The 27,779-nt window shown below is 44.5% G+C and overlaps 1 protein-coding gene and 1 long non-coding RNA gene across 51 annotated transcripts in view; one reads left to right on the forward strand and one right to left on the reverse strand.

Moving 5' to 3' along the window:
• Positions 1-334: 334 nt before the first annotated feature.
• On the reverse strand, positions 335-3,426 carry ADO (2-aminoethanethiol dioxygenase). The gene has a single exon (XM_054207025.1). It carries the CDS (start codon positions 3,366-3,368, stop codon positions 2,634-2,636), a length of 735 nt encoding a protein of 244 aa, XP_054063000.1. The 5' UTR covers positions 3,369-3,426; the 3' UTR covers positions 335-2,633.
• A 41-nt stretch (positions 3,427-3,467) lies between these two features.
• Positions 3,468-27,779, forward strand: part of LOC128911963 (uncharacterized) — a 135,701-nt gene continuing 111,389 nt past the window's right edge. For 20 of the 50 annotated variants that reach the window (XR_008467267.1, XR_008467290.1, XR_008467281.1 and 17 more), the window contains exons 1-9: positions 3,468-3,616; positions 4,190-5,681; positions 6,487-13,634; positions 14,744-14,819; positions 15,608-15,764; positions 21,283-23,351; positions 23,505-23,621; positions 24,385-24,607; positions 26,875-27,055. This is a non-coding gene — a long non-coding RNA (uncharacterized LOC128911963). Of the gene's footprint in view, positions 3,617-3,659; positions 3,790-4,189; positions 5,682-6,486; positions 13,635-14,743; positions 15,002-15,607; positions 15,765-21,218; positions 23,352-23,504; positions 23,622-24,384; positions 24,608-26,874; positions 27,056-27,779 lie in introns of those variants that run through there. The other 30 variants (XR_008467291.1, XR_008467285.1, XR_008467298.1 and 27 more) reach the window with 30 other exon arrangements.

Raw genomic sequence — 27,779 nt, forward strand, 5'->3', positions numbered from 1 at the left:
AGAAATTGTAAATGAGACAAATTAAGGAAACTGCCGATGACTAGCAGGCAGCTACGAGAGAACCTGACATTGTGTGTAACAGTATGAGCAGTCCCAAACCCCTGCCTTTGCCTTACAGTAACAGCCAGCTTCAAAAGTGGTCATACCGCATGTACCTGGATTTGTCTGCAGGGCGCCGGTGGAAGACTGGGGCCGAGAACCCAGTGTTAAGCATCGCCTTTCAAAGAAAAGCCAGTCGCACCATTCGGACTGTTAGGCAAAAAAACTTCCGCTCTGTACCATACTTGGTTCGAGACTGTCGTACTTGTGAAGGAAAATATGGACTGGTCAGTGGTGAGATATCTTGTATTTATTCTATAATTCAGCAATAACAGTAATTTTGCTGTTGTGAAACCACAATAACCAGACTGCAGAGAGAAGGAACGGCATTACAGACTTAAACCTTCTGCTTACAGATATCCAGAACACATGAAGTAAGTTTCAGTTACTGAGTAAGCAAGAAGTTACACAAAGAGGCTTTTCTTTAATGCATCTCAGGTTTTCTTTGCTATTTTCCCTGGCTTTAATACTTTGATGCTAACTCCTTTATTAAAAAAGAAAAAGGTTTTGCCACAGTTTTTAACAGCGCTCCGCAGTGTAAGGGACTGTGCTGTCCTCTACGGAAAGATGCGTTAAAGTCCTATCCCATTGAACACCTCGACTAGGTTTTACACATGGAGAAAAAGAAAATAAAAACCAAGCAGAAAGACCTAAGGGGAGGACAGAACAGACGAGATAAAAAATGCTCTCTGTCACAGTTTGTTTTTCCAGTACAGCTGTTTGCATGCACCACGCTCTCTTCTTTGTGGACATCTGAAAAAGGATGATGGTCTTCATTAGCATCGGAGAGAGTCAGAAACAGGCTGTAACACAGGGAGGCATTGCGTTATAGTTAATGACTACGTTCGATAGAGAATTGTTGCACATTAACTAATGCTAAGCTGCAGGGGAATTCCAAGAAAAACAGGTAAGCCAGCTGCAGAAATATGAGACGCTTTAAAGTGCTGCAAGAATAAATGGAAAATCTCCTGAAATAATTTCCACCAATTTTTCCTGCAAAAGAACTAATCTGTGCATGCATAATGCTGGCTGTATTTCACATTCATTCTTTCGCAGAAAAAAAAAAAAAGAAAAAAAAAAGAGCAATGCCATATCAGAATCATTTAAAAATTCACACATACAAGCTACTGTACAGGAAAAACAAGTCTGCTTTTATAAATACACAAAGAAAAATTAAAGCTAGTTGTGGAACGGTTTCTGGAGCAGGTTGGTACATCACTTAGGAAGATGGTAAATCGTGTTTTCTTATTCAAATTCCCACATGGTGACCAAGAGGGCCAAGGCTGCCCTGGCCTGGGGTTGTGGTACGAAGTGTGCGTTAGGATGATTGGGCATGAGACCAGTCCCTGCAGAACAGACGGGAGTACTTCACCTATAGGAAAGGCTTCTCCCTTGTTAGAAAGATCCCATCACATCCCCTGCTGTGGACAAACCACATCTCCAGACCGCTTCCATCATAGCAAGGCGAAATTCATGGTGTGTCTTCTACGCTACATTTATTTAAAAGCCTTATGAAAAAGCAGTCTTTATAAATAGTATAAAGAGGGAAACCGCAGGGCTTCAAAAGCCCAAAGCGTTCACTTGTCCATATAAAAACACAGGCCGCACTTTAAAGAAAAGACATCAGGTCAAATCTTATCTGTACCTAGGGTATGTGCGTCGCTGGAGATATAGGATTTGCAAATACGTCATGTTTCTACAATAGCTTCCACGACACAACACTGGATAGTTGTTTTTTTTCTCTTAAGATGCCCACAGTTTCCGCTACCCTCCACCACTGCTGCGTGAGAGGTTCCAAGCGAGGTTAATTAGCAGCTGACTAGTCTCCTTCTCCTAGCTGAAGGAAATATGCATAGATGTACTCTGTCATTCGCAGTTGCAATAGTGAGATCTTATATGCAACGCTTCAAATAACTGTTAAAAAGTAATTCTGAACCTGACAGCGTCCCTTTGGAGTGGGAATTCCCTTAACTCCAGCCCTGGGGATCCCCGGAGGAGCATTGTCCTGGCTCAGGAGTTGTTCTGGGTCTGTTTTTTGCTGGCGGGTTACAGCCCTTGTGGAGACCCGCTCTGGAGACGGAGTCCCCAGAGCTTGCCACCAGACCGGGCTTGGTGGCCGCACTCCGCCGGGGGAACTCGGGGTGCCCCGCCACGATTCTTATTGCGTTTGCTTTCCCTGCCGGGGCCCGGTCCCCCCTCGCCGACGCGCGGCCCCTGAACTATTTACACAGGATGCTGGATTATTCCTTCCCCCCCCCCCCGCCTCCCCAGGCATTCCGTTGAGCAGGAGTTCATCCGTGCCGCTCCTCCACATCAGCCCAAAGGAAATAAAAGACGCTCTGGCGCCGCTTTATTGCCCCCCACTCACAAAGCCGGGCAGGCCTGCGGGATGAAGGAGAAGAAGTAGTCCGTGACTCGCAGCGGCCCCGGCAGGCCGGTCCGTGAGGCGGGCCCGGGGTGAAGGCCGCCCGGGCAGGCAGCCCAACCGTCCCAACGGTCCCAACGGCCGCCACCGGGCCCGGGCCGCCGCCGGCTCAGAGGCAGACGCGGGGCCCGGGGTAGGGCTCTCCCCCGCACCAGAAGTCGGCGGCCTGCGGGGTCTCCATCAGCCAGACCTCCCGCGGCAGCCCGGCGGGCTCGGCGCCGGCCGCCGGCCCCTCCAGCAGGCGGTAGTAGTGACAGTCCCGGCCGTGCTGGGGGTCGTAGGGCGGCGCCAGGATGTCGAGGAAAGCGGCGGGCCCGTCCACGGCGTCGATCTGGTGGAGGTTGTCGGTGTGCGGCGAGAGGAGGCAAGGCGGGGAGGCCGGCGTGTAGTGCTGGCGGGAGCGGAACAGGGCGCGGTGGCAGGGCCCGCCGGCGGCGGCGGGCGGCGGGGCGGCGGCGGCGGGGGGCAGCGTGTCCATGCAGGCGATGCGCAGCGTGCCGTAGAGCACCTTCAGCATGCCGTTCATGCCCGGGTGGTCGTGCAGCGGGATGCAGGCGCCGCTCCGCAGCAGGAACACCCCCATGCTGAAGCTCTCCGTCTCGCAGATGTGCATGTAGCTGACGGGAGGCACCACGCCGGACCACGGCAGACCCCCGCCCGCCGCCGCCGCCGCTGCCGACGGCCCCCGCGGCGCCAAGTGCAAGTCCTCGGCGCGCACCTCGTCCAGCAGCTGCTGCAGCCGGTGCAGGTTCTCCCCGAAGGCCGGCCCCGCCGGGCTGCGGAAGGTGATCCGCGCCTGCCGCGCCACCCGCTGGATCAGGGAGGCCATGTTGTCCCGGGGCATGGCGGCGCCCGGCCCGGCCCGGCCCCGCCGCGCCCGGCCGCGGCAGGCGGTGCCGGCACAGCCGCTTCCGCCTCCTCCCCCTGCCCCCGCCGCGCAGGCGCCGCCTGGGCATCACGGGGATCGTAGTCCTGACCGCCCATCCGCCGCCACCGCCGCTCCACAGGGCCCCGCGGGGGCCGGCGGCGGCGGCCGGGGGAGGAGGAGAGAGAGGAGGAGGAGGACTACGGCTCCCAGCAGGGCTGGCGGAGGTGGGGGGGCGGTGGGACCGCCGGCGGCCGCCATCTTAGCGCCGCGGGGGGTGAGGCGAGGCGGGAGGGGGTGAGGGCTGCTGCCCTGGGAAGGCCCCGCTGCAGCCTCGGCCTCCTGCGGTGGGCGCTGAGGGATGGCGGCGGCGGGGCGGCCCCGGTCCCTGTCCTTGCGGGTAGGGGTCTGGGCCGGCCGGGGGTCTGGGCAGTGCCCTGCCTGTCGGGATGGGGAAGCCATGGTCATAAACAAGGTTCCCCTGTTTTCTGTGGGGGGTGAGGAGAAGGCGCAGGAGGGACTTTTTACTTGGTTTGTGGGTTAGCCATGTAAAACTGAGGATGGTAGTGCAAGTACAGCCTCATGGACATGTAATGGATTACATAAATGTTTATTTTTGATCACTAATACTTGTTACAGCTGAACTCCTCTGTCAAATTTATCAGATTTCACCTTATTTTCTGAGACCGCCTCTCCCATTGGGGTGTTGGATGGAGATCTTGCTGTATGGCATGCACTGTCCTTGACAGGTCTCCTTATGTTGGTGTGATTGTATCTGAATTTGTTATCTTTATCCACAGATGAACATCAAATGAGCACACGGAGTTCCAGAGGCTGATCCTTGGAGAATCCACGTGTGACAGAAAGGATGGATAATCTCTTGGTTGGGCTCCAGCCCAGGGAAGCCTGTCTGTGGTTGTTCCAGGCTGATGGACGAAAAGGGCATAGCATTTACTCTGCCAGGGCGTTACATGCAATCTTTTATTTCATTTATATATCCGTGGCAACGATCCTGTTTCCTTCTTTTGAATACACATGACTGCGCATAGCAGATCATGCCTAGAAAATACTGTGGCTTTGAAGTCAGAAATTAACCTAATTAGTGCTGGGATTTGCTAAACAAAGTTAGTCTCTGATCACAAAACTATATGGGCTCCTACCACCTTGAGTTCAGTTATTTAAGTGGGTGTTCAGCATGGTCGGTCTAGGCCCAGCTGGTTAGGATTCTGAAAAACAGCTGAATTATAATCAGATAGGACTCCTGTGGCTGCAGCCCACTGAGTTAAAAATTTGACTTAAAACTAAGGTAAAACAATGTGTTTTCTTGATTAAAAGCAAACTCGAGTCTTAAGATACACGTTAAGTAAGATACATGTGGCCTTATAGCATTCTTACATATGGTACATGAATCAGAAATACTGTACATGAATGAGAAATGTAGATGTTGTGGGCATGTGATGGCCCAGCAGAGGATGAAATATCGATGCTGTAAACAAAGATTGGTGAGTTGAGTCTCTCTTCCCAAACCTATTTCCCTCCTTCTATAAATAAATTTGGTGCACAGAGTGCAAATTAGGTCACGGCATTATTGCTTCCTCTTCACAGAGAAGGATGTTCCTTCGAGTTGCTGCTTTCGAGTTCCACCTGAAGCTGCAAAGCATTGAACACTTCATTTCCTGTTCACACCAATGTTTAAAGTCCTTTCTCTCGCCAGTGCCAGAGTTGGGAGCATGGGGTGAAGGTCAGATGAGCATTTCTATGCCTGGCAGGATGCTTAGGATGAGGGGGCAGATGCATAGGGCCTTTAATGGCCCGTGAGCCTTTCTGTGTTGGAGTGAACGTCTGAGGGCACTGACAGTCACACCACTGCTGTATTGATCGGCAACTGGCATCTTGTAAGAAGCCAAGGGATTTGGAGGGCTCCACATTCAGTGTGCTCTTCTATTCAGTCCCCTTCTGCAGGGACAGTCAATTTAATTATGGAGGTATGGACTGGCTATTATTGTTATCAGTGATAATGGTAAATTATCCTTCTGTTGGCTTAAGCTATCCATTTGTGTCCTGCCTCAGCAATTACATTTTATGCTTGCAAGGGATTGCGAGAATGCTTACTTTTGAACACACTGGTTCTTTTTCTATGCAGCACAAAAATAAGCCGTTTTGTGGAAACAGAAATGCTTGGTAGGACATTGTGCACTTGGAGTAATGTACAGTCATAAGAAAGATCAGCATGGAAAACCAGGATCCTGAGTTCTGGTCTCGGCCTGATCTTGACTTGCTGGGTGATATTAGGTGAGTTACTTGACCCTTTAGTGCTTATCGCTCTGTAAACCATGAATTACACGTCCTGTGTACAAGGATGTTTATTAAGATTTTAAGAACATCTTTATGTGAACATTCCTGGTGCCACGTTACGTCGGTGATAAGGTTTATATTTTGCATAATTGATCACCAAATGATCCTCAATGGTTTTAACTGCTGTATATTGATTCCCATTTCTGGCAGATACAGACAAAAATATGTCCTTCGCACTTAACGTTCTAGTTAAATGCTGTATCACACCCACATTTTTCAGTGCAGTAATATTAAAAAAAACCCCAAAACCAAACAACAAACAACCTCAAAAGAAAAGCAAGCTGTCCAGTCAACTGACAATTAAATTGATGTGTTTTTTCTTCTGAAAGGCCATATTCTTAACTGGCCTGTACCATCTGAAGTGGATGTGAAGAAAAAAAAAAAAGTAAATCACGGTGTAATTGCTTGGCTGGGCTTTGAGATTGCTTTGTGTTGGTGATGCAATGACCAAAGTTCAGCCCAGTGGTTTTATGGTACAACCAGTGTGAGTGAGGTCAGGTTCAGGTTACGGTTTTGGTCTCCTGCTGTGTTTGTTTTTTTCCCCACATGCAGAAGGAGAATGTGTTGAGAAGAGTTACAGCTATTTCCTCGTATCCAACCCCCCTATTTCTAGGTTCCTCTCCTTTCTACCTGAACTCTCCTGTGGGATTGATGGTTTTTCAGCTACTCTCTTTTTTGTTGCTGTTATGTTCCCCCCGCCAAGTTTGTGAAATATCCCTTGCTCATTTTCACTTTCTTCTAGGGGTTGCTTCGCAGATGCTCTTAATTTGGTTTGAGAAGTTAGAATCACCTGTAACTATCAGGTAAAACAACAGTCTTGAATGGAAGAAAATGACAGCCGCCCGCTTAGAAGGTCAGTTGTTAGCTGTAACTAAATGTTGTGTCACGATGATAGAATATTTTACAAGGTGTAGAACTTGGACGGGCAGTACAGAAACCATGCTCTGTTATAATGTTGCCAACGGCTGCAGATGTGTGTTTACATAGGACAAAAAATAAGAATCTGTGTCAAAGAACAGCATTTTTGCACTGTTCCTGCCACTGGTTCTGTAAGAGTATATATTAATTTTTATTTTATAGCTACCACTAATCAAGGAGATGGATATGAACGCTAGCCAAACATGATTCAGATGAGAACAAGACTAAAAACAGAGAAGACAAACAACATGTCCGTAACGTTTGCTGGCTCTCCATAATGCCTTACGTAAAAGAAAGTTGGTTATCAGTTATTCATCAGGGAATTTATATATCGGTAGAAATACAGAGGAGTGCTAGCTAGAACTGTACTGAAATCAAAAGGGGAGTTAGGTTCATATAGATACCAAACTTCAAGGAGATCTATGTAACATTAAGACTGCCACCCACCTTTACCACTTGTTCACTGACACATATCCTGTATTCCATTAACCACGTAATTCACCCCTCGCTGCACTCTTCATTTGTTGTAGCCTCTCAGTTAAATGCACTATTTCTATATAAAGCCCATCATTAATGAATTTTATTGACAGGTTGCTACTGAACAGCCTAGAGCGGGAGTTGGAGTGACTCAGAACAGGGAAGGCTGTGCAGCATGCAACTCCCTGTGCATGAATTTGCAGAGATAACGAGACGCATTCTCATCTTCTGAGTTTAGCTCCGCTGATTTCATGCTTTCCACTGGTGCAAATCAGATCCCTGCTGATGTCTCTGACGCTGCCCAGCTTAGACTGTGGTGGTGGGTGCTGTGGGTTAGTCATGGCCTTATTCCTTCTGAACTCTTTGACTGTCTAGGGCTGATCCTGGCTGTGAGGAAGACAGCGTTTACCAGTGTGGTTAGAAACTGCCCTCCCTTCTTGGCGTCTAGCTTGCAGGAAGGCATCTCTGGCCAGGGCCACTTGTGTGGTGTCACCCTTAGCCACTGCAGCTGGGAGCTGCCTGATACTTTCGCCAGTTGTATGCAATGGTGACAAAAAAGAGAGAGAGTGAGAGGGAGAAATCCCCTAATGACTGTGGAGGGAGTTACTGCTTGACTTTTCTAAGTTTTTAACGTTTTCTAAAGGTAATGTCATTATATAATCTGGGAAAAATATGACCTTTATGTCTAAAATTTAGAAATACATTCAAGGATATTGTTGAAATGTCCAGAACCCTGAGTGCTCAGATACAGGCAGGAAGGTAAAAAAAGATTATTTTTTTTTTTTTTTTTATAATTACTGAGATGAAAGAATCTCACAGCTCAATTTGCAAGTGTAATTCTGAGTCCACAAAAAGCTGTATTGTCACTCTTTCTTATTATTGGCATAACTTTCAAAATAAAATATCAACATGAATGCATATGGATACTATGTTATGAAGAAGGTAATTAGAAATAAATGGGAATCATTGATTAAACTGGTTAATCTTACAATGTACAGAACACTGTAATTGGGTCCATCACATTTAGTCTTTTAACTGACAGCAGAAAAGGCACAGTTAAAGATGTGGTATGTTTACTTGTTATTTCTTCCCTGAGTATCTTTATCTCTGGTTGTATTAAAATAATCTGATGTTTTACTTAAGTGCATTCAGAAGCAGCGAAATGCATAGAAGTCATTTATCATTTTATTGATAGAAGTTACTGTTAACTTACAAGCTTGATGCTACCTGTTGGGAAAGTTGACATCTGTTTCCCGGGATAGTTGGTGCAGAATGGAAGGCACACTTGGGTGTCGTCCTGATGCTTTATTAGCATGAGGGGTCTGCCTCCTGCCTGGAAGGCCCTGGCCAGCCGTGGAGTGGAGCACCCAGAGTCCCTCCTGCTGTTGTAATTTCTTGGGCTTAGGGTGTGGCCCTCTCCACCATTTTTGAAACCACTTCTGTGTAGGTCCTTTGAATTCTGTCACTGTCTGCTAGATCCATAAGGCCCCTCCGGCCTCTATTACATCAGTGCTGAACTCCACTTGGGTTTTTTTTCCTCTTTCTGTTACTTTTTCAGAGAATCCCGAGGGTCCCGTTTGGTCGCTCAGTGGGAGAGTGGAGGGTGGGAGAAAGCTTGCAAGGTCACCTCTGTTTGGAAGCAGCTCCCTTGGCCTTCAGCCCTCCCCTTCGCAGCTGGCTTTTAAATGGCAAGAGAAGGTTTTGTTGATGTGGCCCAGGGGAAAGGCCCACTTAGTGTACAGAGGCTCTGCAGAGTCCTCGTCATTGGTCAGTGATGAGAAAAGCTGCTCCATGGTAGGGAAAGCCTTATGTTTCTCTCTCGGTGCATTACCACCGACTGCAGTGCCGTATTTACTTTTGCCAGCTTTGAGATAGGTGCAGTATATAAGCACTTTTGTGCTAGGGTTAGGTGTGATCCTGCTCTGTTGGAGCCCAAGAGCTGGAAGTATACTGTTTACTAACTGGGGTCCCAGAGGGTGCAAGGTGTGGGTCTACCACTGCTTGTCCTACGCTAAGTAGTGATCACATGCTGACTTTTAGGCAACCTCACTAGCAAGGTCTAAAGTAATCCTGTTTCTGTGGCTGAAGGAGTTACTGCTGTGCTGCTGAGTCACTGTAACCTGCTTGGCGCTCACTCATAGCCAGTGCTCACTGCCAGAAATGCTTTAGCACAGACTATCTTTAAGCTAAGCCTTTCTTCACAATCGCAAGTGAATACTGGGCATGGTCATGACACAGGCGATAAGCAGTAACGCGTGAAGCCGTAGTAACTTGATTGCCTTTGGTTATACATGTAACACAGTAAGAATCTCTTTTCAGCAAGAGAGAGAACTTTTTTCATTTCTTAACAATTTGGGATCAAATTTATCCCAGTGGAGTTCTATACAGGGTAAATTGATAGTGCTAAAATTAAGAAGGAAAGAATAAATAATTTTTAAGGAATAGCTAAGGAACATTTTTCTACTTTGAATAAATAACAGATACATTTTTTTGTGGAAAGACTTAGTGTTCAGCAGAAAAAGAGATAAACGGTAAAATTTACTGGGTAATTTTACCCAGTAAATACTGGTAAAACCCCATCATTTTACTGGGTAAAAGGACAGGGAAATTTCTTTCACTGTTTTCAGGTGTTTGTAGTGTTTAGGTTAATCAGTAAATCTGGTAAAATCCTTCTTTGTCCCATAGGTAGAGGGTCCGTATGAAACTTGAGGCCTCCGGGAGGAGGAAGGAAGTTTTATGCAAGCGTTTGAACAACGCAGGTGGACTGAGGGAAGCAGAAGAAAAAGGCCAGGTCCCACAGGACAGTTACAGCCACCCACGCAGCAGTGTTGATCTCTCTCTGAGTCATGGTTATCAACCAGGATTTGACTACTTCCAAGATGAAAGTATTAAAATAGAAGAAAATCAATTAGAAAATGTTGACAATTAGTTAGTAGAGGGAAATGTCGAGGAAAAATGAGAAGGAAGGAAGAGATGCCAATGTGGATAAAATGTCAGCGAAAGAGGTCAGGGGGATGTTCCAGCGAAGCGGCACACAGAGGTGAGTTGGTATTTGAACGTGCAGGGAATGAGGCAAGGAGGGAACAGGGCAGTTTGGTTCCATGATGTACGGTTGTAGGCTAAACAGCTGTTAAAGGGAACATACAAAGGCATTTGGAAAATGAGTGCTGTGTGTAGGCAAGGTTTTGAAGTGTGGATGGAAATGATGACACAAAAATTTTAGTTTCTTTAAAAATGAAGAAAGTAGTTTTAATGCTGTGTTGGAGGACAAAGTGAAAAGTTGCAAGTCTGAAAATGGCAAATGCTTGCCCAGAGCTATAAACGTGACCATCACTGTTTGTGCTCTAGTACTCAGAGTATTTACATGACCACATGCTCTTTTTCAGTTAAAATAATATATTTGGCAGTAACATACCACTTCTGCACTATGCTACAGTGTGCATAGGTATATCTTCAGATGACTGAGGAAAAAACCTAAATGTTACTGAGGTACAAAGGGAAATTAGTTCAGATATTTAGTATCTAGATTTTACTTTTGTATTTCACAGCATGGTAGCAAAAACATGGCAGATTTTTCTTGGAAAATTAGGATGCATTCCAGCAGAAACTGATGCAGAGACTCAGCTTTTTCTAAAAAATAGCTTCCGCTATTCCCTGTAGCTCAGAATTTAGAGCTTGCAGGATCAGAGCCTAACAAGACACATATCCTTCTTACTGTTTGGGTTCTTTTTTCCCTCTAGGAAAACAAAACTCTCCATGTCTCCATGTTAAAATGATTGGAAATTGAACTTAAGGGGATCTAGCATGTGATTACTTTTTTTAGACAGGATTTTCTTCATAGCTGAATTGGACTGTGTCTTTTTTTTCTCCCAAACCAGATGGTAAGTGATTCAGTACTTTTAGCAGTAGAAAAATGATTTGTTTTCTTTCCTCAGTAGTTGGTGTGAATGTACTTTTCTTTATCTATTTACATATTATGTAAACAGGCTTTACCAGCATTTATATACATAGTTTACAGTCCTAATTCTGCAGAGAGCCCTGTATAGGCAAGGCCTTGCACATAGGAGGAGCTGACATTGCTTACAGAGAGCTGTTCACATGGAACTTATGGCAGGGTTGTAACTGTATTTGTATTCATATGTATGCACTTCAATTTATTACACTGCATGAGGATACCAACAGAACCGTAAGTCCACAAAACTGCTGAGTAACTTTATGCACTATACTTTTTTTCACCTGGCAAGGTCTCTGGGGATGCTCTTGATCTCTTCTGCTGCCTTCCTGTGATAGGCTGTAGTCCTTGTGACTTTTGAGTTAAAGCTAAAAGTTTATCCTTATTATAGGGCGTTGGGGCGAGTTCTTCCTGGTGTGAAGGGCGAGCAAGGGCCTCATTCATGTGACCTTTTTGACTTTTATTGATGCTACTAGAGGGACTCCATAATGGATTCCAGTAATGGTGAGAAATATTTGGGAGAGTATTAAAAAAACCTTTCACACGCATACCTGATTTCTCAAGGTTATCTGCATCTATGTTTGTATGTGTATATGCAATGTTAAAACTGAATGCTAAATGCAGTGCCGTGCCTTGTTTTGTGCTAAATAAAGCATACATGTAAACCATATATATGTCGTGTCAGCATATGGCTATTTGAGGCAGAATGGGAGGATCTGAAGCTGATGGTAGACTGCATTATAGGGAAGTAATATGTTACAGTGTCCAGCCACTGATTCCTTATACACAAAGGTACAAGCAAGGTTGCCCGAGCGGCCTTACAGTTGCCCTTTCCAAGGATTTAAGAGCTGTTCTGGAAATTTGATGTGCTTTTACCCTGGTTTTGTCTAAGAATTAATATGTTGAATGCATAGAGTCATACTGCCACTCTACTGAGATGGTAATACTCCACTTCAAAAATAGTGGCCAGTTTCTCTCTTTACAAATCTGGCTGCACACAGTTGGAATGGGATTATCCAATTCTCTTCTTGGTTCTCACCTCATCCACTCACACTTCAGTTGAATCGCTGGGGGTTCGCGCACAGAGGAGCTGGCCCCTTGCCTTGTTTTCTAGGTTTACCCGAGAGCTGAAACCCCGTTCTTAGCATCTCCCACTTGAAAAATGTGACAATCTTCTGCTTCCGTGAATTCTAATGGGGAAAAAAAAGATACATGAATTAGCATCAGAAACACTGTGCCGTGACATGTCAAGTTTTTCCCCTCAATTAAATTATTCAGTGGAAGGGTGGAAGAAGAGGGCCCTTGAAACTAGCACTGTTTTTTTTTGTTTTGGGTCAGTAGTCAAGCTGGAGTGATTCACCATGCCTCGTATTTGTGTAATAAATTACTTTTCTTTTTATGCAGGGGGAGTTGCTTGGGGGAGTTTGCCTCTTGGACTATGTGGCTGTTGATGTGGTGGTGCAAGGTGGCAGAAGGACACACAATCCTGCGGGATGCTGCTGCGCGGGACGGCGTGTCGGTCCCATCTGGGGTCAGACAGCCTGCTGGGAGGAACGAGAGCTTGTTTGGCCAGCGCTCTCTGTGTGTTAGGTACCGAGTGCAGTACCTTGGGACATACCTCACATTTTTTATAACTGGGAATTGCTTTATTACGTTACCAGAAAGAAAGAAAGGCGCTAAGAAATGGTTATGAACTTCTAAATGCTGTATCTGTAGAAGAGCGGAACAGTAACTCCTAACACAGTTGACGTGGGTATGCAGGGATGGTGGGATTAAGGTTTCTGTTCTCTGAGACTGTTGCTGTGCATGCTCCTGTGCTTGTAGTTGCCTCCTGACTGGCAGCAGAGTTCTTGCTTCCCGGTGCCACAGTTCCTGGTGTCCCCTGGCACCTAGCTGCATGTCTCTCACTGCCCGGGTCTGGCACTGGGAATGGCACCATGCCTGGGAGTGTGGCAGTGGCTGTGACACGTAGAGCAAGTGAAGAGAGACCAGGAGAAGTTAAACAGATGATCGGTCCATCAGGGAGAATGGGCAAAATCTGCCCTCAATGCGGAGGGCTCTGAAAACAGGGTAGGAGACCAGTTATCTGTTACCTCCTGTGAGCCCCAGGGAGTAAACGCTGTGGAGAAAACATGGCTCAAAGCTTTAAGGACTAGGTAATTGCTGGAAGCTCTAGGTTACTTGAACATAAGCATGCATTTATAAGCACTGGAAGTACTGAAGAGAGTTTCTTCTGGTTTCAGTTAATAATAGGGCATGTTGTGTATCGTTTGTTTGCTTGATTGGTTCATTTTATTGTGTGCAAATACACTGTAGAAACAATTTTGTCTTTTGTTCAGTGTTACTCAGCTGGCATGCTTCTTGTAAATCCAACGAATTAAGGGGAATAAGTAACCTGCTCTGGTCAGCCTGTGCAACAAGGTGCGTTTAAAATAAAGGCCCGCAAGGGATATGGTGGGACTGCAGAGGAGCAGGAAGGATGGTGAGCAAAGGTGGCAGAACGGAAACCTCTGGGCCAGCAGGCACAGCAATTCCCTGGTAGTGTGAGTTGCCTTGGTGGAAAAGGGGTTCTGTTCTCCCACGTGTGGTATGAAACTCGGGCTCCACTGACCTTAGTGGAAATGACGTGGTTTTGCACTCGGGCAAATGAGAGCAGAATCTGGCCAACTGTTAATAGCTTTTTGTCTTTGGAGCTGAAATAAAGTAGCTGTGTATGAAAATAATTGTGCAAGTGTGACTCCTAAGTGACTTATAAAAGGCGAATTCAATATTTAATTGTTGGAAACACAAACTGTTTGGCACGCATCTCCTGGCTTGGCTGAGCTGTTCTTGACCTGTGACAGAGAGAGCAAAGGTGATTTCAAGTCCTGGGATCCAAGGGGCCAGTCTGTAATGTCACTCCAGGCAGAGTCAGCGCATTGGCTGCTGCTTTGTGATTACAGACGCTTATTTTATGTACAAAACCAGTCGATTCGCTATCTTTTATTTCCATTATCTCATCTCAATCTTTATGTGTGAATCTGAGCTATTTTACTTCAAGGGGGTGGCATATAACTAGAATATTAGAAAAGGGTTTGGTAACAAGAAGTTGGTTGTTTTGATATAAAGATGTTCTGGTGTAACTGAAATGATAAAATTGGTTAAATCTATGTGCAGAATCTGAAAACTTTGTGGGAAGCCTACCAAGTTGAAAATAACCTTTCTTCTGCTCTGTGCCCTGCATTTCTTGCAATATTTTGGCCCATGCCTCAGAACAAGGATAGTTTAGCTCTTAGAATATAAAAGAGAGAATTACAAGCAATCACGTTGCCGTAGCTTAACATGCTGTCACTCCTCAGCTTCAGGAACCAGCTGAACTTCAGGAACTCTGCTCTCACACCCTGTGGTGAAATGATACCTGTTGGCATAAGCCATCTTCATGTTGTTAAATTCTTAAACTGCGGTAATCTCACCACAAGTGATTAGCTGTCCTTATGGCTAGAAACGTGGTCATTCAAACTCCTGAAAACAGAGAATGTTTTTTCTGAGGCCAAGATTTAAAAATGCTTTTACCTTTCAAAAAGCTTCCAGATTTTGACAAAGTAAACTTTATTTATGCAAGCTCTTCTTTTTCTTCTTTTTCCGTTTTTTTTTCCCCTCTGTCATGTAAAAGTGACAGTACAAGTGTGGATGGTGTGGAGAGATGTCCAGTTTTGTTGGGACACAAGTGCGAGCCCAGAGCTGATGGGGTATGTCTGAAAATACTTCCTGGCAAAAGTTGTTCTGGCTGAGAATCAGAAGCTCCCATCCAGTTGACATCACTGGAAGATGCACACACAAAGTGAAAGTACTATGTGGCCTTTAAGCTTCTGTTCCTGTGGTACATGAGGTTTTATATTACACAGAAGAACTGAACCATTCACTTTTCTGGGTAATTGAGACAAAACGGGTGTCTGTGATCTGTTCCACTCTGCTCTGTCTGAAGTATGCCTCCATCGCTTTAACGAAGTGGCGCGTATGCACAACAAGGAGGCTCTTTGGATGGAAACACTGTAACGCAGAACTCAGTAACTGATGATAATTTTTAAAGAGATGAGTACAACAGTTGCTGGTCATCTAGATCGTAGAAATAACTTGAGGGAATACGTTCACCAAAGTGAAACGTTCTCTAAAATGCTTGCTAACAGGTTACTTACGCTGGTTTACTCCAAAACCAGTATCTTTTTCCATAAACCGAATGAAAAATTATATTTTTTTTCTTATTTAAGTACATGAGGAATAACTGTGAAAATTGTTTGGGTTACATGGATGTTAAATAAGTGTCACCAGTGGAAAATCAGGCCCAGTGCTTTTTTTGTGTGTTTGACCAGAGGAAGGGGCATTTCCATTTTCTGTTGCTGATTGAGTTCCCCTATGATCTTGTCTAATATACAGAAACACTGAAACCATACCAAGATTGAATCCCTCTTGTGCCCTACAGAGCAATCATGTTCCCTGTTTGTGTGCATCTCCTCCCTTTGACTGTTTGTCCTTTCAGATGCAGCTCTCTGGGACAGGAGGAGCTGTCTCTGCGCCTGAGCCAGCGGGCACTGCTGGAATAGAGAGAGCAGCTTTCCTTCCACTCCGCGTCTAGGTGAACCCAGTGAAGCAGATGGATGGCATGAGGGGTCCTGTGTTTCTCTGGTTGGCACCAGGTACGACTAGATCCATCAGAAATCCCAGAGCTGCTCAGCTCTAAGCCCTGGCTGTGCGCCTACAGCACTGGTCTCCAGGGAACCGAGGTCACTAGATTGGAGAATATGAGTTGCATTAAAAGGCCAGTCCCTGGGGGTTTAGGAGTGATAGCAGAATAAATACAACTTGCTTTCATGTTACATGGCATGGGACTTGTTCTTCCTCGCAGATGACTTCTCCAGTGCTGCTTGGGCTTCCCTGTTGCTCTGATTTTTCCTAAAGCCTTGATTTGACAGTAGCCTCTGGTGTGCTGTGGGACAGCAGATCCCCATAGCAGCAGGCCCACCAGCCTTCCTGTAGAGAGTTAAAGGAGTTTTGGAGAAATCAAGCGATTCAAAAATTCGCCACTCTTCTCTGGCAGTTCCCTCAATTCAACATGTCCCTCGTCTCAAGCGCAGCTGGGCAACAGGCTGGGGAGGAAAGCAGCGCTGGTTTTATTGTCTTTCAGATGCTTAGGGCTGCTGATGTTAGGTGATATAAGAGTAGTTTTTTTGAGAGGGGAGTTGTACGTGAGGGAGAAGCATCACTATCAGGTGAACTGGAGGGGTAGTACTTTGACCTCTTGGCGCACAGGGCAGGCTGAGGAGAAGGAATAAGGCTGACAGAAAGAAAATCCTCTTAATCTGGGCGATGTCAGCTTGTCATTGTCAGTTCGGTAGTTATATAGCTGCAAGCCTGCTGCTGCCTGTTTGCAAGGGGCAGATCATTAATGACAAGGCATGGCAGAGTGCAACACACTTGGGGCTTTGAGGTGCTGACAGGCTGATACTGCCCAGAATAACTGCAGAGAGCATGGTCATGTCCAACACGAGGTACGGTTCTAGGAACTCAAAAAACCCCTGTTATCCAGCATGTCACCCTTGAAGATGACATGTGGCATGCTGAAACCTAAAACTCCCTCACTTTCTGCCTCCCCAGTGGCTCCATACTGCATTCAGCTTCTCCTTAGTGTGAGCCAAAAGGTGAGAATCAGTGTAGCATGGGAGTCGGAAGAGCTGTGGGGTTCTCTAGGCTGGCTGGACGAGCAGCAGCACATGGGAAGCACACGGGTAGCAAAGTGGTGGAGCAGGCCTACACTTCAGGCATATAGATCTCTGGCAAGACTGAAAGTGGAGGAAATTTTGTGGGTCGGAGAGAGCGTGGGACTGAGGTAAAAGAATGCAAGAGCACGCTCACTATACGGCTGCTGAGCAGGGAGCAAGAAGGGATTTTACAGTTTGTGGCTGGAGGGATGGAGCGAGGAGTGGTGGATCGGGTAGAGAAGAATCTGGTTGGGCTGAGGGGTAATTGTACAATATACCCAGAGTTTACAAATTATCCCAGACCAGACTGGAAATGTTCTGGTATTCTTCAGTAGTGCTTACAAGTATCTGATAGTTACGTGCTGGCACCTGACTCTCTGCCCAGAGCACTGACAATTTGCCCCCTCTTGTTTGTCGTACACACCTGCAGATTTAATACTTTTCTTTTGGAGAATGCAGCACTTGCCTGTCCTGTGAAACAATGCTTCTCTTCTGCCATTCTCATGGAGATGTGAAGTGATGATATCACTTCCTAGCAAGAGGCTGGTGAATCACTTTGTTGGTGTTCATGAATCACTTCTTTGCTACCAGTTTCTGCACTGGTCTTAATATAATTTCCAAAAGCAAAAATCATCATTTCAGAGACCTTTTACTTTTTGTTAAAGAGACAATACTGGAATTATCTTGTTGCATAATGTACTGAACCGGAGCTCCCAGCATGCTGCAGAAGAGCTCTCCCAAATCTATTTGTGTAGCTGAAGGTATTGCCACCTATCCAGTTGGCTTTTACAGCCTCCCTCTCCAGCAGTGGAGAGCTTGCTTGCGTAGGTGTTTGTCTCACAGGCTCTGGTGGGTAGTCCGACAACTTAGCTTAAAGTTTAAAGCTCTGCTGTGGGTCTGATAACCTCTTGCACGGGAGCAGAAGTTCTCTGAGCTCTCATGGCTAGGTGTGCAAAGGCTCTGCTGCTGGTTGAGAGCCTCTGATGTTTCACTGCGTGCCTAGGGAGTCAAACTGGTTGTTCATCCCCATCAGCTTTGCCCCTCAAGTGGTGTGAAGAAGGCAGGAAGCAGGAGTAAGTAGGTCCCTCGGAATTTCCTTGTCCAAGGGAAGAACAGCCAGCAGGCTGTGTGTTTGTGTCGAGGCAATGTCAAAGGTCTTTGATGTGCACCATCTTATGCATTGGCACACGGCTTTTTCCTGGGGAAAAAGTTGTTGTGCATCGTATGAATATGATCTTGTGAGCTAAAGGCACTTGTGGTTTATTCTTGGCAAAGCCTGGGGCTGCTTTAAAATTGTCTTTATGACAGCACTGGCAATCTTCGGGCAACCAAAGGGTCAGGGAATTGCATGCAAAGTGCAGAGGCGTTTTTGCCCATTGCCTTGTTTGATGGACCAAGCGTCCCCCCATCACAAAGATCCAACCCGTTTCTCCGACCAAGCACAGCATGTGCTCCGGCAAGCCCGCTGCTGCCCTTGGAGGGTATTTCCCTATTGTTTTGTCTTGACCGTTAACGCCTTTCCCTTTCTCTGTGATATGCTGTGTGTTGCCAGCTGGTATTTGTAACACGTTTAGTAGAATTTTAAAATGAAACTTCTTTGGAGGAGGCCGGCGTGCCATGCGGGACATGGCCTGCGTGTGGGCAGCATCTGACAGATTCCTGTCACTGTTACCCGACAGGCTTGTCAGAAATGACAGCACCTGCCCGTGGACCGCACTAACGCAGTGATACCAGCCAAAATGGGAAGTGTTAATGGTATTGTTTGCCCCGTGTGCTCGTATTCATAGTCCCTCCCCACTATGAGAGGCGCCGTGTAAATGTCTGGATGGATAGTTCCATGTGTTAGGATAATGATACCAGATACCATTCAGTTCTGAGCAGCTGATGTGTAATTACTCTAATGGAAAAGCAGCAGAGGAGATTGCTTAAGAGTTTTTCAGTTATCAATGACTTTTCTGCATGTAGGTAGGTAAGGAGGTAACCTGTCTGAAAGATTTCTCATTCCAGAATTAGTGTCAAGGATCAGATCTTCCTGACCCTGTTGCTGGGAAGTTCTGGTCTCACATTTATGGTGCACCTACAGGCTGGAGATTTTCCTGTTTCATTTCCCTTTTGTGATGGATGGAATCGCTTTAAATCTGTTTGGGGTTGGTTTTTTTTTTTGATATTGAAAGGTTATTTGGCTTTTTCTGCCCATGTTACAGCCGTTAGTGCGTTTCATGTATGTTATTAGCACTCCGTAGCAGGATGCTGGTTTGTGCCTAATAGGGATTCTCAAAATAGCCATTGCTTCACCGTCTCTCAAAGCTGGTCTGCAGTGCAAGGCACTTCATTTTCCATGTGGTCCACTGTCAGCCTCCCATTGTAAATTATCTGCCTTTGTCACCCACAGCCTGATTTTTCTTACTCTGTTCAATGAAACTACTGACCATTGACTTTAACAAATCAAGTTGGTGTTAAGAGAATACCTGTGAGAATTTCCCAGTTGCGTGATTTGTACTTATTTTGTAAGTTTTGGAAGGCTGTTTGGTTCCCTGCTGCCCCGATCTCAAATATGTGACCTTGGAAATCGGTTGATCGAACATAACTTTTTTTCATTTGCAGTCCCTGGAGGACTGTAATTGCAGCGCTGCCTTGTGACTGTGCTGAATGAAGAATCAGAGCCCAGCCGAAATTCCCAGACCAAAGGATACAATGGCTACTAGTTACCTTGGTGCCTTTTTAATGCTTTTTTTTCTAAATAATATCTTTTTGCATTGTATATGGTCAGTGTTTTTGGAAAAAAAAAAAAGCAAGCTGTTTTTAAGGTACCTATTAAAATTAGGGAAAATAGTGGGTCCTCTTCCCCCTTATGTGCACACCTTCTCCTTCCATATGCTTTAGTGTTATAAACTGATCATCTCTTTCCATTGTTATGGGGAAACATTTAAATACCACACCATTTTATAGACAAAGGAAGGAAAAATTCAACAACTTCGTACTCTGCCTGTGGGAGCTCTCAGTCTAAGTACGGCAAAATTAGCAAGTATGAAATGTAGGCCAACAGCTAAGGAGAAGAAGGGGGCGAAGGTATAGGTGCGAAAAAAAGACAGGATGAGATTGTTCAAAGAGGTGGGAGGAAGAACAGAGGATACTTGGCAAGAGAGACCCAATGATACGGGTCAGCTTTACTCCCATTGAATCTGAGTGCTATCCCAGATTTATGGAGCTACGACACCCAAAGCCCTCTCAGGGAGAGAGATCTTAGCCCCGAGGGCAGCATGGGATGATGCTCAAAGCCCAGAGAAGAAAAGGAGGCACGTGAGAACAAAAGGAATAAGAAAAGTAGAGGGAGTGAGAGAGTGAGCAGGGAGGAAGAAAAGCAGAGGGGTTGCGAGCAGCCTGGGGTAGGGCTGTGTAAATGCGAACTGGAATCTTCAAAAGGAGTTTTCCCCAGAATAACAATAGTCCCAAGCCCAGTGCAAGAATTTAAATTTGACCCCAAAGTAGAGAGAATTACAGCAATTCTGCTGCGTCTTAGGTCTGCATTTGGAATTCCAAGCTTTGTTTTGCCTCTGGAGTCCTCATCCTTGCACAGTCCCATTACAGCAGCGCTGGGCCATGCAGGTTTTAGTGAGAGTGAGTTCCTGTCCTTGGGCAGCTGCACCACTCGTGTGCATTTTTATGAAAGACTGTCCCCAGAGCGAAGGTTTGCTGGTGGAACTAACAGCAGCAGCTTTTCAGAAAGCAACACTGAATTTGCCATAGGCACCACCCCGTAGCGTTTTCCCCAGCCAAGCACTGGGACCGTGCGTGGAGAGTTGTGTTTGATGAAACGTAGGGCAGCTGAAGGGCAGACAGGCTATTCTGGTGGTTGCGTGTCTGCAGGAAAAGGTGGAGGCATACCCGTGACACATGGGGAAACACTGCTGTGTGCTGAAACTTCCCTGAAGAGCTCTGATTTGAAGGTGCAAATGGGATGCTTTAAAAAAGGGAATTTACTGACAGAAGAAAAACTAGTAATGAGCTGAACAATTAGCTTATCTTTCACCTTTCTAGATACTTAACAGCTAAAGATTTAAACAATCTAGAAGAAGTTGGAGCATTAATTTGAGGCTGTTAAAGTCGTCCTGATCAATTTATGGTACTCTTCTGGAGGAAGAGTGTCTTACTTCAAGTTAGCTTAACCCTCGCTTTATTATTGTTACCTGTCAAATTAATTGTTATCTTTGTCAGAGATCACAAATCTGATAGTATTTACTTACGTGTTTTCATTTCTTGAAAGGTGAAGATGTATAAAAAAAATAAAGGAACTTTGATGGCAGTTTGTTGGAGCGAGGAATCAAAATTGTATTTTCAGCACATCGTATGTGAATGCCTAGAAAGTATCTGAAATTTTATATGTATTTTAAGGTTTGCTGTTGTTCCACCTGCATCTTTTCCTTTCTCTTCCCAATCATCGTTTGAAAAATGTCAGAGGAACCCCAACTGAGAGTTTCTCCCATTCCCACCTGTGCTTGGAGGTGCAAAAGAATAACATTAGCACACGGAGACCTTGCCTTCCTGTTGGATGCATCTGGACCATTTTATTAGGCAGTCCACTGAGAGCAGCTGATGATGAGCATCGCCAAGATATGGTACTGGGCTGCTAATCAGTTTTATGTCTTTCAGAAGACTTGAAAAATTAGATTCATGAAACATCACTGTCATAAACCACAACCTCACCATGATGACATTAGGGCAGCCATGACCGTACAAAGTGTCTTCACCAGCAATCTTTCACCCTCTGACAAATCTTTTCTTCTTGAAGGTAGCTGTGGGTGGTCTTTCTTTGTCTAATTTCTGTAAATTTGGTACATCACTTTCTAGTTATGCAGCTGATAACTTGTGTTTATATGAATGGCTATTTAAAAAAGGAAAGTTCAGTTGTTTGTTGTTTCATTTCAACATAAATCAAACTTTGTACTCACATAGCAATTCTAGTTTAGCCCCAGGAATAGCTTTAGTATTGCTAAGTGTCTGGAGAGTATTGACTACAGAGACATGATTTTAAGCAGGCTATAATAGTTTCTACAGCTGTTAACAGTTCACAGAAGAAAGACGGTATTATTCATCGGTGTTTAAAATGTGCATGACTTGCATTGCACAGAAGTCAGATTGGGAGAATGTCAGAATTTTTTTTTTCTGAAATTCTGCCAGGAAAGTCTTCAATAACTGGAGAAATTCTTTTCACTGGTGAAATCAACATGCAGCACATTGTGTTATTATAATTGCTTATAGCTCACCATGAAAGTTGTCTTTGTATGTGTGGATGTACGGCTTGTACTGTTTTGTTTTTATTTATTCTGCATTCTTTATTATAATGTTCTTTCCTTTTTTCCAGACCAGAAAGATTGTTATTGAGCCTTCCACAAAGCTGAAATAATGCTGTGTGTTAAAAAAATGTTAACAATTTGAAGAAGTTATAAAAATTTATAAGTTGACTGAATACTTTGGAAATTTCTGCATATTTTAATATAAATAGGTAATGCAAATGTTTGTTCTTTGCATTTAGAGGTGGGTCTCTGTTTTCTAAAGGTCTTGTATATAAATTTGATTCTTACAATTACATTAGAACAAAACCAGTATTTTTTCAGATTGTATAATAGGAAAATGCATTTGCAAAAGACACAGAACACACATGGTTGTCTCTGAATGTCATATAGTCATGAAATTTAACATAAATAGTATCAGTTGCTTGTATTACTTCATTGAGTGCATTTAGGGGATTGCCTGTTGCAGGCAGCTGAGGTCCTTCCATTCAGTTCTGTGGGTCCTGGGTTGGCCCACAGAGAAAAAGACCATGCGGCAGCTAACTGAGAAATAAGAGGAAGTTATTTCTTTATAGATAGCATGAAGTTCCAGATTGCGCTGGTAGAAGCTGTGTAGAAATTCAGTCACAGAAAATCCAAGAAATCACAGAAGACAAAGGAGTTATTTCAGATGAATTTGGTGTTAGTGATGAGCTTGAGCTTTATTTGTAACTAAAATCAAAACAGACCAAGAGTGTCCAAAAGAAAGAAAGGAAGAGTAGAAACAGGTGAAAGGGAAGAGGTGAGTGACAAGAGTACCGGCAGGTGAGCAAAGACCTAAATGATGACAGACAATTTTAACAAAGACTAGTCCAAAATGGTAACAGTTCCAATGTTACGATCCACTGGAGGTGCTGGTTGGGTAAATATCTGAAAAGACAGACATCAAGGTGTTTTCTGGGGCATCATAGGGGAGGAATGTGAGTTTTGGGTGCTTGTGCAGTGTGGAAAGGGTTTGTTAAGTTTCCCTGAACGAAAATGAATGTCTGATACTCCAAGGTGATTTCTCCACAAGCAAGTATAGCAGCAACTAGGAGAGGACCTAGAGAGCTGTAGCTGTCGTGACATCCCTTGTACATAGTGCTGTGTGTAGCTGGTGGGCTTTGCCTCTGCTGCCGCGGGACCTCTTCCGGCCGAGTTTCACTTGAAAGGAATCCAGTCCGCGCACATCCACGATGCACAGCAAAGCACGGTGGTAAGTGGGGATATTGAGGGACTGGCCTCAAAAGCACACTGCTGCTCCAAACGCAAACACTAATGTAGATGCACCCTGCCAAACTCTAGAGCGGGAGTGGGGACATGGGACGGGGCGGAGGGAGTACTCAGCATGCAATAACTCATGTTACAGATGCTGGCAGCTGGAGCCCAAAGGAGCACAGCACCTGAAGAGGTCACCAGGAGCTGTAGTGCAGGGCAAGCCCTCCAGGAAAGAGAAAGGGAGAGTGATTGATGCAAGGCTGTGTAGGTATGTCTAAAAAAATAAAAAAGATGCAGTCCCCTTAATAAACATTTTAGGAGGATTATGGGATAGTTTTGTGCAATGAAACAATATTATTCAGTGATAAGTTCACTCTAGAAGGGACAAAAATGCCTTTTAGATGTATGCACGGTGACAGTGAAGTTAGGTAAAGCTTTGTAGTGTCTGCCTTCTCAGGATAAAGAACTCCTTGTGAAAGTTGGTGCCTATCTTAAGGTTACTGTGATTTAGTATTTCGGGATGGATTCTCTCCTGACATATTGCCTGTGAAATTTTGATGGGGCTAGAAGCACTTTGTAACACCAGCTCCTTTAAGAAGTGTGCAAAACTAATGCACAAGAGTCCCAGGTTTTTGATGCTCAGTTTTTGTAGATCTTTTTCTCAAGACATGCTGGAACACGCTTTGCTGTGTCGAAATGCCTCCTTGGTCATTGTGAGCAGTGCTATGAAATAACATTGCTGCTAGCTGGTGCTTTGCTTTGTAGAAAACTGCTTTGAATTTTCAAAGCCTGCTTTCCAAATGGAATCACTATGGTCAGTGAACACTTTTAAACTTAATGCTCACAAAACTGAATTCAGTTCAGGAAACAGGGTTGATTCTTCAGTCTTTTGTGAGTCACTTCCACTGTAACATTCTCTGGAATAATTTATTTTTGAGTGTTAAAAATGACTGGTTGATAATGGGGAGTTATCATAGATATTTCCACATTCCCTGTCAGCATGCCACTTCATACTGTATTTATTCTCACAGAGCCTGTTCTGTGGAGTGGAGGCACACAGAGAATAAATGACGTAGATAAGTCTGTGAAAGGAATATGTTGCAGAACCGATCTTGGGTTTCCTGAATTTAGGATGTTTAGCTGCTGGACTGGCTCTCCTCTTGTTCTGCAGCGTAGTTCTGTTCCTTTCTTGCTGCGTCTCTTAGGCGTCCCGTCCAGCCCAGCCAAAAAGGCTGCCGCAGATACAGCCATCAGGTGAGTCTGAATGTTACCAGAAAGCTGATAGGATTCTTTGCTTTAGTGGCAGGTTTATGTCAAATAACATGATGATTAGCTGAGACAAATGTGTTTAGTACCTAAGTATAGCATGTTGATGTAGACCAGTACTTTGAAAACAAGGAAAGCAAAAAACGTATGGACAATAGGCTCTTGTCAAGAACTGTTATCCTTGCTGCAATGCAACAGTTTGGCTTTTGAACTTTGCAAAAATTATTTGCTAATAAGATTTTGGCTTATGAAAGATGATGAAATGCACGAGCAAAACACAAAAGTCTTTACTAGATCTTGTCAGCAGTTGTGAAGACAGATTTTAACAATGTTAGGATTTTCCAGGCCTCTTTCAAAATGACTGTGTTGCCTCGCTAAATACGCCAATTGTTGTATGTCTTTGTCCAAGAACAGTTGGCCTTAATTGCTTCTGAGCAATATTTCCTTGGAAGCTCTCAGATAACAAAAGGCAACCCAGAGAAGTCTGAACGACTCTCCACTTAGAAACTGGCCATGTTCAATCTGTAAAGTATGTAAATTTTTTTTTTTTAATTTTTTTTTCCTGGGGAAAGGCAGAAGAGGGCAATAGGTGCAGGATGTGGAGGGAAGAAGCAGTGCCATGACCCTACAGCATTTCTGCACGTTGAGTCACGGAGTGACATTTAAACAATTCTCACTGCGCCCAATATGAAAAACTATGATGCAGGTCAAATTGCTGGCTGTGTTCAGAGAGAGAGGAGAAGGTAAAAAGGTCAAGGCACTTATCCATAGGTAGCTTTTCCTGTGTTTGAGGTGTTGGGGGAGCTTACCAGCAAGCCAAATGGGTCTTTAATGCCTTTTTTTTCTTTTTCTTTTTTTTTCTTTCTTTGAGGGAGTGAATGGCTCCGGACTTTCCATCTTTAGAGCTGGTGGTTTCCACACCACAGTGATTCAGCTAGCGTGAACTCTTGACCAAATCCCAGTTTGTTTCCTGGTTTTGTTTTTCTAAAATATTTTACATTTAGCAGGGTATAAAGGCCTCCCTACTATGTGCTGGTGTAAGAAGGAGGGCCATGTTCTTTTTATTGGTTAGCTCTCAAAGGACAGTTCTCGATGCTTCTGAAAGTGATGCAACTGAAGCAATTGAAAAGGAATCACTGAATTCTGACTAAAACTAAGATCCAATTCTTAAAGGCTCCTGGCTTTTTGATGCTGTGTGTTTATGTGGAATTTCCGTTGAGGTTTAATAAGGTCTGATTTTTATTTGAGAAATATGCCCTGCCTGAAACGTTCTAAGGTTCAATCAGCGTGTTATTGCATAGGAAACTCATATACATCGGTTTAGTTGCTGGATAAATAGATTAGTATTGACAATGATTTCAGGGGATAGTAGGTTGTTAAATTAATGTGAAGGGCCTTGTTCCTTTGCCTTGCTGGATGTTTTTTGATGACTGAATTCTCTGGGGTGCCCTTTTTAGGGAATATGCTGGTGTTTATGCCATTTATTGTGTAAGTGGTAGGCTCAGTAAGGACTTAGAATAGGTTGGCTCTGGAGTTTTAAATACCGAGAGAGAGATGCCAGACAGGAAATCTGTAGCCTGGGAAAGCTACAAACAAAAGAAATTATACTCTGAAAATTTAAAAGGTGAAGTGTTCTTTCAAAAGTTCATACACTTACATAGATACATTATCCCAAATGATACCTCATATGAGTAGACAAAACATTGCTGTAATAGGTTTGAAACCTAAGATGTAAACCTATGACAGTTTACCTCTGTGAAAACACAGTATTATTCCCTTCACACCCTGTGTCGTCTTGTTGTTCGGCAGAGAGAAATACTGGTGTGAACAGGTTTATTTCAGAGTCCCCTTTTTGCAGTGACCCCCGTGGTCTGCTTTGGTTTTTCCACTAATCTCTTATTTCTCCATAATTTTCTCCCTGTACTCCAGTAATTTGTTGTCTACCTCAGACTCTGAATGGGTTGTCTGAGGCTGTGGGCTGAGGTAAGCTAATTGCGTGGGGCCATCCTTCTTTTCAAATATCAGTACTTTTTAAATGCTACAGGGCATCCAAAATGCCGGACATAGGTGTACGGGTATGCTAATAACATTACAGGTGATTAACAAATATTCAGGTCACCAAGTGTTCAGAAACAGCAGAGTGTCTGAACTCAGGTTGTCTTTGCAGTGGAAGTTCAGCCTTGTTTTGCTGAACTTTTTGAGACAAAGTTTCATAACATGAGCACGTAGGGTGGTTTTTTTTTTTTGCTTTCTAGCACAGCCTTTGAGTCGAGCAATGACGAGGGAGCTGGTGCAGCCATTGCTCCGTGCATTGTGACTTGAAGAGTGGCTCTCTGTCCCCCTCCACGTGGCACTAATACTGTGTCATCTTGGCCTCGCATGAGATTGAGACTGGTCATAGTGCACATATTGCGTGTGGAGCCCATAGGGGAGCAGGTAAATGCCCTTGCTGCTGTGGCTTTTCAATCATTGATGATAGATTGTATTGCTGAAGTCAGTGATATAAGATCAACGTACCATCCATAACCATCTCTGAAACCTCAGATTTTCACATTTCAGAACACAAACCACAGCCACCTGTTTGCACCCCATTTTCTAAGGTGACTGGCTCAGTTTGAATGTCTTGTCCTGGAGCGGGAAGCAAGTGCTGTACCATATGTGGAGCATACTATATGGTATCCCATATTCAAATACATGGTTTTCTTTCTGAACGGGGCAAGATGAAAAGGAAAGAGAAATTATTTCAGCTAAGTGAATAATTCACACAGAAGAATTTTTTCCAGAGTATCTAACCTTCTCTTCTACTTGCATCATGTTGATGATGCAGGTGCTGTTCTCTGGTATTTAGGTACCTTTCAAAATTTCTGTTACTTTTTTTAAACTCTATGGATTGATGTGAAACAGTGTTTTGTGAGCCATTGTTAATCACGGTGTTGGCTTGGTGGGGTTTGGGCGCTTTTGTTGTATTGTTGGTGCTTTCTGTTTGGATGTCTGCTTGTCTGTTTGCACAGACACTTCCAAAATAAATGCTCCTGAGCTAATATAAACTTTGGTTTCCCTCAAGACTGTTTGGTGGAGCTCAGACACTTTCTTTAAGTGCGTTTGCTGGTACAACTCAATTGCACAAATGTTTGCGGTTGGTACAAAGAAAAGGGGCACA

The sequence above is a fragment of the Rissa tridactyla genome, chromosome 6 (assembly GCF_028500815.1).
Source record: "Rissa tridactyla isolate bRisTri1 chromosome 6, bRisTri1.patW.cur.20221130, whole genome shotgun sequence".
NCBI classification, from domain to species: domain Eukaryota; kingdom Metazoa; phylum Chordata; class Aves; order Charadriiformes; family Laridae; genus Rissa; species Rissa tridactyla.